This window comes from Cicer arietinum, chromosome 4 (assembly GCF_000331145.2).
Source record: "Cicer arietinum cultivar CDC Frontier isolate Library 1 chromosome 4, Cicar.CDCFrontier_v2.0, whole genome shotgun sequence".
Lineage (NCBI taxonomy): Eukaryota > Viridiplantae > Streptophyta > Magnoliopsida > Fabales > Fabaceae > Cicer > Cicer arietinum.
This window is the reverse complement of record NC_021163.2, coordinates 7,288,342-7,300,744: the sequence shown is the minus strand read 5'-3', so window position 1 is coordinate 7,300,744 and position 12,403 is coordinate 7,288,342. Positions and strand designations below refer to the sequence as shown.

At 29.8% G+C, this 12,403-nt stretch overlaps 2 protein-coding genes across 3 annotated transcripts; both read right to left on the bottom strand.

Annotated features, from left to right (window-relative positions):
* Nucleotides 1-1,551: 1,551 nt before the first annotated feature.
* LOC101511423 (uncharacterized) lies at nucleotides 1,552-7,151 on the bottom strand. Of its 2 annotated transcripts, XM_004495871.4 has the most exons (8): nucleotides 6,506-7,151; nucleotides 6,256-6,316; nucleotides 5,780-6,015; nucleotides 3,714-3,915; nucleotides 2,805-2,942; nucleotides 2,589-2,692; nucleotides 2,397-2,512; nucleotides 1,552-1,765 (listed from the first exon to the last, which is right to left on the bottom strand). In XM_004495871.4, the coding sequence occupies exons 1-8, from the start codon at nucleotides 6,887-6,889 to the stop codon at nucleotides 1,699-1,701; spliced, it is 1,308 nt and encodes a 435-aa protein (XP_004495928.1). In that variant the 5' UTR covers nucleotides 6,890-7,151; the 3' UTR covers nucleotides 1,552-1,698. The 2 variants fall into 2 exon arrangements, with proteins under 2 accessions (XP_004495928.1, XP_073224064.1); XM_073367963.1 differs by lacking the exon at nucleotides 1,552-1,765 and having other exon boundaries at nucleotides 2,398-2,522; nucleotides 6,506-7,026.
* Nucleotides 7,152-11,643: 4,492 nt separating this feature from the next.
* Nucleotides 11,644-12,397, bottom strand: LOC101494577 (uncharacterized). Its single transcript, XM_004495987.4, has one exon. It carries the CDS (start codon nucleotides 12,343-12,345, stop codon nucleotides 11,914-11,916), a length of 432 nt encoding a protein of 143 aa, XP_004496044.1. The 5' UTR covers nucleotides 12,346-12,397; the 3' UTR covers nucleotides 11,644-11,913.
* Between the last annotated feature and the right edge of the window lie 6 nt (nucleotides 12,398-12,403).

The following is a 12,403-nucleotide window of genomic DNA, read 5'->3' as shown; positions in this document are numbered from 1 at the left end:
TATAATTATTATCATAATTAATTCATAAAAATAATGAGATTAAATGTTTAAATTAAGAATATAATGCTAAATTCAATAATATCGAAATTCATCAATTAAATTAAGATTTAAATATTATATTATACTCTATAATTTTGAATTTTAATATGTATAATTTTTTCTTAGATATATAAAATATATAGATATGTAGATATAACAGATAATTGATAGACAAATGAAGAAAATTCATTTTGATAAGGTGTAGATTTTGCTTAAAAGTATAATTCGACAGGGGCACATATTTGAGGATTGATATTTAATATTATTGTCATTTTTAAATTTTATAAAATTATATATATTTAATATATTTAATATTTTTTTAAATATTAAAATATATAATTTTCTCTCTATCAAAATATGATTTTAATATTTTTATTTTATTTATATTAATTATAATAAATATAATTTTAAAACTTATTTTTTTTATATATGAACAAGTGAATGTAGAACAAAAATAATTTAAACTTTATTGTAATCGAAAATAAAAACTTAAATTTCACACTCTAACTCTTCTCCGTTGCCATGAATACCTATTTTTTTTTTTATCATTTGATTCATTTTGATGTTGAAATGGTCATGTAAAACTGCAATTAAAAACATGTGGAAATTAGTTAGTAGTTTCCAATATATTTTATTGACACATTCATTTTAAAAATCTCGATGACTTAAGCTACAAAGGCTATATTGTTATATTTTTGTACCACTTGATATATATCAATTCAAATATGTTACTCATAGAACCACATTTTCTTTTGGGAAAAGTACTCCGAACGACATGGTCATGTTTCATTTTTTCTTTTTAATTGATAAAAAATAATATATCTTTGACTACATCTTATCAAACTATAACTAATATATTGTAATTGAGTGGCTAAAAATGATTACAAAATTTAATTAAAATGTTTAAAAATTTAATAATTTTCAATCGAACTCTAAATTATTATTTCTGCACGAATAATAAATATATTATGAAGTAATTTTGATTATATATTTTTTTAATAAGTTAGTATATTTTATATTTAGTAGTCTTATTTTTTTAATAAATTAATATGTTTTTATATTTAACTACCCTATTATAAAAAAATTGTAATAACGGGACAATTAAATTAAAACATGAATGGTGCTATTTCTTACGAAGAGCCCCAAGAAACGAACGAATATGTAAAACTTCTCTCAGGATCGTGAACTCATTTTAAAGAAACTAATATACTAATAAACTACAATGTTACATCAACTTTTTTAAAATATACTTTTGTGTCAATTTCTTTTTATATCCAATTTTTTATGTTTAGTTTGTTTCCCAAGAAATTGACACAAAAGCATATTTTTTAAAAGCTGATGCAATATTACATTTATTAATAAACTAAAAAACATTCAAACTATGATATTTTAAAGCGGGTCACAAACTAGCCCCAACAAATCAACCAGCAGGATCACGGGACAACTATTTCATAGGAATTTAGTATATATAATAAACCCTGCTGTCACATAGAAATAAAGGATCAAAACCAGTTAAAGCAGAAAAATTTCTTTTCATTTTTGAGAATATACAGTGTCTCTTATAGTTGCCAAAGTTAATAAACAAGCAAAAATGTAACGCAGAAGTATCTCATCCACCGCTTACATAAATGTTTGTTACAACAGACCAAAATGAATGAATCATGATCTTCTCTCCAACCTCCTTTCACTAGATCTTTTCTCCTCTGCCTCTCGTCGTTTTTGCTGCCTGTTTGAGAACAGAACAGAGGTAATTTGTATCAACGGTTTATTTAATTTAGTAGTAGCAAAAATTGACTCATTATTTTATGAAGTAACATTAACCATAAACAGGGAACGTGTTAAACAAATTCTTCTTCATAGAAAACAAAATTTGTATTAATTCAGAAAAGTAAAACTATTTAACTTGTCTTAAGTGCATTAAGAATATTGCAAGTATTGATGACAGCTTGTACTTTTGAAAGAGTACATAGGTGATACGTGGATCACAAACTTGGTTGCCTTACATTAAACAACGTACAAGCTGCCACTTAAATGATATTGGTAAATGATGCAGCAACTAGTGCTAATAGGAAAGTAAAATTAACCATTTAGCCATTAAATGATACTGTTTTAGCAAGTACAGATACGAATATTTAAAACCATTATTTATATCCAGAAATATATGCAAATCATATGTTAATATAAATTCTAGCTTTCCTTAAGTAAATGTGACATTCAAAATGATAACATGCAAAAACATACTTTAAAATGTCTCAACAAACATGGCAGACGAAAATCAAATCTTAAAAATTGATAGCATGACCAAATTCAAAAGATATAAAATGCATAAACAAGTTCAAGGTTGTTGAACAACTTACGCAAATAGCATGTATCCACTACCAGCATTAGCAGCAGATAAAATTGCCGCATGAGCCCCTGCTGTAGATACAGAATCCTGGCCCAAGGGCAGAGGATTTTTTCGATCACCATCCACCTATAATTCACTAGAATTTAGTAAGCACAATGATGAGGGTCACTGAAGTTGCATTTGCATTTTTTTAGATAAATACCTTATCCCATTTTGATTTTTTGTTCTGCCTACCACCATCGCGATTAATAGAATCTGCAGCAGGAGGCACCAATTGCATACCACCTGTAGTTGCAGCAGAGCCGCCTATGCAAAAAGTCAACATAGAAGCACCATAAGAAAAGAACATATTATATTGATAACTGGCTTCAAAGAAAAAGCTTCAGCACTGCACAAATAAACTAGGTGATTTCTAAACCTGTAACGGGCATGCTGATCCTGGGAGCACCAAGCACAATTCCTGGTTGCGTACCTCCAGAAGCAAATTCAACCTTCGGATTTTGTGCTTTCTTCTTCTCTTGCTCTTTCTTATCACTTTCTCGCCTCATATCAGCTTCTGTTTTGTTTTAGATAATTGACAAAATCAAATGGGAGCAAGTATGTAAAAACAAATAATGGCTGCACCATCACTAACAACAATAATAATAGTTGAGATAGGTATAGTACTTGCACTACTCATTTTAAACTAATTAATGTATTAGTAAATGCATGCCAAGGGATCATGCCAAAAAGATGACATACCAAGAATAGAAACTTAAACTAGGCACATATTTGGTTTGCCAAGTCAAGAACAAGAAAATTTGACAAACGTGAGGCGAGAGGGGGAGAGTAAAAATCAAATCAGTGTCATCCATAAAGTAGTGCAACAAAAGAAATTATGATATCTCTAAGTTACTGTTATTCAGAATATGTAGTCTGCTCAATTATACTTCACCAAGCTTATCATTAATTCTCTGACACAAGTTCTAGTAAGTCAGCCTGAATGATAACCTCAAAGTTATCTTGAGAATGAGAACAAGAAATAAAAATTCTACAACAGCAAAAAATATTTTTAATATTGGAATCGAAAATAGATAAGAGGCATGCAATATTCTATATTTTAAAACAGCCGTCAGATTATGGAGTAAGCAGCTAGCCAAATTCTCAGTGGCGAAAATATAGACGAACTCAAAACATGTACAGACTACAGACACTACAAATAGTAGGTGATCTATTGAATAAATAAATAAATAAAATTAATTGATTGAGGTGAGTACAGGAACAAACTACACACAAATACCAAGAAAGAACACCAAGAAGAAAGATCAAGACAAGAGGAAATACGGACCTATTTGATCATAGAAGTCACTTGAATCATATCCATGAGGGTCAAATACATCTTTACTGAAGCAAGACCCTATTTGATCAATATCCTGGTACCTCACAGCATGCAGTAAAAAGTCCGGGTTTCGATAGTCCTTCCTGTTGCGAACTTCTGCATTAAAACTTTTTCCAGCCTTCTTATACTCCAGAAATTTATTTATTTTTCTCTGCAATAACATAAAGTTAAAGGTAGTGATGAAAATTGACGAGAAAAAATTGCAAGGTCTAAAAGTTACAAAACCACCTAAGTGAAAGTTTCAATTTACAAACAACCTATTCCAACCCACTACCTAGAACGTAAAGTTTTACTTGATTTACAACAACAATCGAGTGCTTTTCCAATAGATGGGGAGAATTATATGTATTGCACGAAGCAATAAAATCCTGCCATACCATGGATTACATGTCTGGTCCCATGCTTAAGAAAAAGAGTTGAACTATAATAGGCCCAAAGATTAAAATACTGGATAACTGGTAATTTGTATTGACGAAAAGGGCAAACTACAAAAGAAAGAAAAAGAAAATCTGATAGAACAATGTTAGCCATGCCATGCCTCCCTTCATGGGAGAAGGACTTTTTGTGACCTCGCTATTTCTCTATAACAGAATTCCCTCTTCCACCACTTGTTCCTTTTATATAAAACTAACTTATCATTACACTCATTTTCCTCCATCTTCTGCCAGCCCAGTAACTTCAGAATTTTTATTCTTTGTATCACAATTCCTATGGTAGGCCCTCCGCACCTTAGACACAAGACTCTCACTCGGACCCAGGTGGCCCAAGTCCCAACCCTTCTTCTTGCTTTCTATTAGATAGTATTATGCAGTTGAAAGAAACAAACAAAAAAAGACAAATCTACATAATGTGGATCACTTCCAAGTTCCAACGTAATAAAACTTTATCTGATTATTGAACTATCTGAAAGGAGGAGTAAAGGCCTGCCTTATTATCCTTTCTTCCCCCTTGGCTAAATAGGAAAAGACGGCGGTAACAAACAATAATATTTTATATCTCAATAATAGTATGATACATAATGCATAAATTGTTTGTCTTGAGTGGTGCACTATACTCCCTTTTCCACATTGAGCACCAAGCCAGCTAGATTCTCAGCACTAAAAAGAAGCACCAGTACTGGTGGGAAGAGGAAACCCATTTTATTTCAGACTAGATAGTTTCCTCTATTTTAAATATGAAGATTTAATGTAAACTGACGTTAATTGCATTGCACAACATTCTAAATAAGTAACTTCAAAATAAGGGGTGAGGAAACTACAAAACGGACATTGGCTACAATATTTTGCACCCATCTTTTTACTCAAGAGGGAAAAATAAACATTGAGATTCTACTCTCTAGGTAAAATAAAATATAAACGGAGGTATGTGGATTAGCGTATTTACTGATAAAAATAATGAAGGTAGCTCATCCGCCCCGTGTTTGCTCCTGCCCCCAAATACACTACCGGAAGCTAAGATCCGGTAAAAAGCCGGAAAAATGAGCAAACACGGGGACTGGATGAGCAATCATCAAAACAATACATATCTTCATGTCAAAGTCAAACAGTTAAAACAAACAATAAAATGTAATTTGGGAATTCCCAAGCCAGATATGTTAATGTTGCATTTCAGCTTACGCCCAAAACAAAGGCAATATAAACCACTCTGATGTCAAAATTACGGCTTTAAATCCAGATTATTGATTACTGAAACAAGTCATTTCAACTAGCAATGTACATTATAATCACATACAGAGAAGGAAGACAAAGGTTGCAACTTGAATAAAAATGCTTATGTACAGGAAATGCGCAGATGCTGAGCAGACCAACAAAGAAAGCAAATAAGATCTAAAAGTTCAACACAACCCTCTAATTACCAAAGCGTTTTTTATATCAAATTCATGAGCAATAAAGAATATAGAATGCTAGATTAGGAACAAACCAAACCAGTTAAATTCAGCAATTGCATGGTTCTTTACTTTGTATCCAAATGGCATTGATCGATTATAGTTATTTAGTCATTTCAACAGAACTTACTTGTAGCTCCTCTGAGCATTTAGCTTTGGGCGGAGGAGGAAGAAATTTATCCAATGGATCTACAGACTTATGCTCATCTTGATCTGCTTCTTCAAGCTCTGCATCATTGGGTCTAATCACAGCATCATTATTCAAGGTATCAGATTGCAACGCCTCAGAAAATTGGGGTGTGTTAGCTTGATTGTTAGGTGTCAAAACTTGGACTGTTCCTGATGATGTTCTATCCAGCAAATCACCTGCAGTAAAGTTTCATGTTAGGCAGTAAAATAGACATAAACAACAATGTACCCAAATCAATAGTAATGAAACAAATACAACAAAGCAACAAACATAAATCTCCTATTTATTACTCCAATTCCAATTTACACTGCAATTTCTTTCTTTCTTTTTTGGGTACAAATTTACACTGCAACTTCTAAGCAAGACAAAATTGTTAAAAACTGAACTATCAAATGGGGAACAACAATTCAACTTACCATTTATCACATGAAGCTGATCCCCAAACATGACTCGACCACTACCATCTATCTCTCCCTCCTGCAAAAAAAAACCAACTAAGACCCACTAGTTACATTTCAGAATATAAACTATCTAAAGATAATGTAATGGTGTATCGCAGAAAATACTTGTTTGTTTGAATTCCGCTACGATTAAGTGTTACAAAGCCGTTATAGCTGATATTAAACAACCGTTTAACTGAAAGGGACTCAGTGAGAAGGAGAGTACCTCAGGCTCAGGTGACATTGCTACTTCGTCATGGCCATAGTCAACTATCGTAAGCGTGGCACTCCTACTAATCCTCAATTCCACACGTTGTTGCTCTTGCGGCGGCGAAAACAACCTGTTCACATGTGGGGTCCTACTCTTCTCCGTCGGAGTAAAACCGTCGCCGGCTACCTCGTTTCCGGAATCAGCAACCGTCGTTCTATCTGTGTCAGCGGCCAAATCTTCATCCGCCGCGGGTCCAGCGGCGTCATCATGATACTCCCCGCGCATCACGTCTTCATCTTCTTCTTCGTCTTCGTCTTCGATGTCCTCCATTTCGTCGTCACCATCGTCGTTGTACAAGGACAACAAGGCGATTCCTTCCGATTGCTTCTTGGACGCCATGGAATGGGTTAGGGTTTTGAAATTGATTGAATAGGATTTTGTGGAATGGTTGAAATTAGGCGAGGGATGTGTATTTAGGTTGAACGAGTGAGGAAAATCAGTTGCAAGGTAGCAAAGATTTTGTAGAAATCAAAATAGCAGAAAACGCTGGGAAAATTGGTCGTCGAAGTGGACCCGAACTAAGAATAATAACGAAGATGATAGAAGAACGATAGAAATTAAAATTAAAAAATAAGGCGTTTTTTTTTTTTGTTTCTTGTATAAAAATGTGAGGTTGATTTGTGATTATAAACCTACTCCTATAAATCCTCCAAAGTTGATAGTTACTCAAGACTTTAAAAAAAATTGAAAAATTCACCTAGTCCACAAAATTTCAAATATATTCAAGAAAATTAAAAATTTTAAAAAATATATATATATTTTGAAAAACTCAATTTAAAATTATTTTAAAAATAATTTATTTCTGAACTTTTAAGTCTTGTGAAATATATCAAAGTATCCTATTGAGTTCTGAAAATTTTAAAATTGAATTTCTAAAACAAACTTTTTCTTGTTTATCTTAAATAAAATTGGTGTGTTGTGGAGAACTTTATTGGAGTTTGCCGTTTGTTAACTTAAAACAAAAATATGGTTTTTTAAATCTTTTTATTAAAAAAAAAAAAAGGAAAATCATGTGCAATTTACTTCATCTGCCAAACTAAATGTCTTTAGTGGACTGAATATGATGATTATGCAGTGATATTTAGATATGTGTATTAGTGAAGGGGAGCTTGAATCTATATTATACATCAATTATAAATTGCATGAACCTCACCAATTCTACCAAAACTGTATGATCTTAACTTTACATGTTAAATCAATTATCTTATACCAACGATTATTAATTATAAGTTAATGTTAAAATTGTGTGCATTACCAAAATGACAATTGTTTGAATTCGTGTAGTGAATTAACTACAAACTGCGTGAATTAAAACATAAAAAGATGAAATTTGATTGCATACTCACACCTATAAATTGCTTATAGGTAACAATATCTACGACAATAATTACTCACTTCATCTCTCTTGGAAACATTTGATATGAGATGTCACAGTATAGAGGTGGCTCTTATATTCCAATTATTAAAAAAAAAATCTTTTGTGAGCATCCAATTTTTAATTAAAAATATATAGATTCGTAAAGTTGTCTAATCTTTTTTATTTTACCATGTCATAGCATTTATGGATTCAAATATTTTAGCCAATGACGACAATGATGAAAATAAAATATAGGATATATCATATGGAATTTTGACTGAAATTATGTACGTTTTGTTTTATTATATTTTGGTTGTTTTTATAGTTTGGTAGTATACTTTAAACATATTAACAGAATCTGCACTTTCATCATGAATGTTTGAAGAAAATTTTGGTTCTCAAATTCATCGATGTGTAATGTATTTTTTAATAAATAAATAAATATTTATTAAAATGTATATAAGGTATACTCAAATCGGTTACAAAAATTTCATCAGCTTAATTTCATACCTTTTACAAATAAGGTAATGGACTATTCCACTAATCTGAAAATACAAGAGTTTCACTTCACGTTGAATGATCTAGAGAATAACCAATTTGAGGTGTTGATGGAAAAGTACAAAATCCCAAATATATCATCAATAATCTAATGGAGGTCGTTAATTTTTCAATACATATATAAGCCTGCACGCTAAAAGCCTGAAACAATCTAGGGAATAATTTGAATCAGCTTCAACAAAAAGTTTGAATTGTCGAAATTTTAAAATTTTAATTAATAAGTTAATTTGATATTTTATTGTAAATTATAAATTTGGAATATAAACAATAAAAAAATTTACAAATGCAACCATTAAAGAGGGAAGGGAAATAAGATTGAAAAGTTACATAAGTTTTAGATAAATAGAATTACAAGCATGATATATCGTTTTGTTCATTTTTTGAGGAAAAAATTTGAATACCAATTTAGTTGAGGTTTTATAATTTTCTGATAAAATTCAAATAAAATTAATGAATAATATATTGATTTCGTCTTGTTCAATCGAGTTGGCATCTGAAAAATTAAGACATTTGTCTCAATTTTTTTTAAATACTAAACTTATTTATACTATTAAAAAAAATTACATGAATTTTTTTATGACATGGACACATAAACTACAACAAAAAAAATAATATATAAATGATTAAAAAATATAATTTAAATACAATATATTTTGTTAGATAATAACCATCAAATCATATTCAAATCAATAAATCAAATCAAATTTATTGATTTCAATTTAATATTTTAATATATTAAATTATTGATTTAATTTGATATTTTTAGACGAAATTCAAATTTAGAAATAGAATTTAGTTCAAAAAATATAATGTGTTTCTAAAATTATTTTGTAGGATATTGTTTCAAAAAAAATTATTAAAGACTGACCACTCCTTATCCCAAATAATCTCCATTGGTGTACACGGTACAACTTCAACTCATAATCTCGCCTCATATGTCACAATTATAGGAGTACTATAACTTTTAAACATCAATATTTAAGTGTAACCTCCCTCTGTAATTACTATAAACTTGCATTGTCTTCTTGGCAAATTCAAATAACTTATTCTGAGTTGTTTAAATTTTCATACTTAGAATTTTTCTCATGGTATAATAATTTTTATTTTATGTTTTAAAATTATAAATTATGTCCACACTAAAAAATAAAGGGAGTGCTATATAGCTACCCAGACCAAATGTCCATTCGTGCTACCAAATAATTAATTCCTTGCATGAAAAGTCCAATGCAAAATAAAATATTAGTTGTGCATTTTTCAAAATGTTAGTTTAACGTAACCATGCACAGATACAATAAAGTTAGGTGGAGAATGGACAATTAAACACCCCTCGAATGGGTTCTGATGCAGTATAAGTAAGAGAGAATACTTAGTATAGCACTCCATCTAACTTAACACCCAAATTTTTTAAACACAATAAAAATAATAGAAATCAGTCATAATCATCTCTATTTTTCATTTTTTTGTTAAAAATATAAAATATAATAATGTAATATTTCGTGGATCTAAATATTTGTATACACTTAAAAATATTTCAAAAATATAATAATAGAGAAAATAAGTGAGAAAAGAAATTGATTTTAACTCGTTTAAGATCCGGACCAGAATGCAAACTATTAATGACAATCAGTAATTATTATCATGCATTTAAAAATTAAAAAATAATAATATAAAGTATTGTTTTAGTTCTTTAAATATTTGTAAAATTTACTTTTATGTCCCTTAAAAAAAGTTAGTTTTTGACCTAAACTTTTCAAAGTATATAATTTTTTTATTAAATACTTTTTCAAATATGTGTTTGTGGTCATTTGGCAAACACCAATTAAGTTAAAAAATGACATATTTCTAAAGTTGAAAAACAAATACACATCACATTTTTAATTTTAATTTTGAAGACTAAAATCAAACTGAACTATAAGAATTTTTGGGATAAAAAATATATTTGACTCTAAAATTTTAATATATTCATTAAATTAATTAATTTTTTTCCTACGTAATTTCATATATTAAAATAGCCGCATAATTAACTGGTTATTTTTGTTCTCAAACACATCTTTCCTCTCTTAAAAAGTAATATTTCTCTACAAGTTATTGTGTGTGTTGTATATGTGCACACGGATGAAAGGTGCAAAACGAAGAAATATAGAGTAATATAGTGTAATTTTTCAGGGTGTGCAAATCATGTAATGAGTCGGATTAGTTTATTAGCCCAGATTAAAAGCCTCAGCATTGACATGTTGAAATATTTAAGACTTGTAAATCATGAAAAATTTAAGATTTGGAAATCATCATTTTTTTTCTCATTTCAACATGTATTTTACACGTCTAAAATTAATTAATTTGAAGAGAATAAATTACATTTCTTAAACTTGAGTTCAATCTTTAAGAAAGTTTTTGATACTTGTAAATCTGTTTAATAACCTATTTCATATTGATAAATTTAAATAAACTAACAAATTAATACGTAATAAAATTGATATATTTTTTGAAATTTAATATGATATTTTAAAAATTTAAATTTATATATATTATTATTATTTTAATTATATTTCATAATAATATATTTAAATATGTTAAAAATTAATTTAAATTAATATGATTAATGTACTATAAAGTTAGCAAACTTATAGTTTAAATATGGTTCAAAATAATAATAATAATAACAATAATAATAATAATAATAATAATAATAATAATAATAATAATAATAATAATAATAACAATAATAATAATAATAATAATAATAATAATAATAATAATAATAATAATAATAATAATAATAATAATAATATTTACTTGATAATACCGATCTAGTAGTCTGGTAGACCCTAAAAGATTTTTTGTGGTTAATGAATAATCATTTTAATTAATAGATTTCTAAAATTATTTAAAAAATATTTGGTCTAACTTCACATAAACTAGACCTTTAAGCTTTTGTTGATAAATATGATCTATTCCCACCTAAAGTAAGTTTGGGTCTGCCGCTTGTTATTTAGCTTGTTGTAGACTAGGGAGGGAACTAAATCCCGTTTAGAATTTTAAGATGCTATATCCTTCGATATTAAGTTTTTGCAAGTCGATGTACGTTAATACCCATATCATTTATTTCATCACCAGGTGAACTTAAGAACTAATGCTTATTCAGCATATTAAAAAAAAAACATATGAACTACAATAACGGTGATCCATTTGCAAGATTTCGCCTATCTATTGCGGTGACGTTGACATGTTATTTATGGCCAACAAGACCAATCAAGAAGAATCTAAATAATAAACACAATACTAACACAACAAACTAAACATAAAAAATTGGATATAAGAAGAAATTGACACAAAAGCATATTTTAAAAAGTTGATGTAACATTGTGATCCGAAAAGCACAACAATTTAAAGGCTAAACCAAGTTTGCGGTTCGCCTTTTATTATCATCCTTAATTAATTACTCTTACCGTCACTGTCGACAATCAACTTCTAAGTTTCCATGCGTCGTAAGAATCGATTTGTAGATCTGGATAATCATCTTCTCATCGTATTCTTTAGGTGGGGCCCTTCTAAACCCAACGTCACTCGACAGGACCCCACCACCACCGAAGCCGGTGGCCGAAGCACTCATAGTCATGACCCGTGAGTTTGCCAAACCCAACATCATTCTAACGTACGCGTCTCTAGCCCAAATCACCATCTTCTTCGGAGATGGGATTCTGTTAACTCGGATCTTGGGTGATAGCTTGATCTTCCAGAATCGACCTTTTCGGGTTTGGCTGGTACCAAGTTTGACCCGGTTGATTCGCCTTCTTCGACCCGACCCGCTTATTCTTTGGTATCCTTTTCTCTCCCAATACTCCTTTAAACCCTTGTACACGCTAGCAGTGATGCCTTCCATTTTTGTCAATAAAGTTTTCTTCGGTTTCGCTGGGTGAGTGAAATAAGAAAATGTCCGG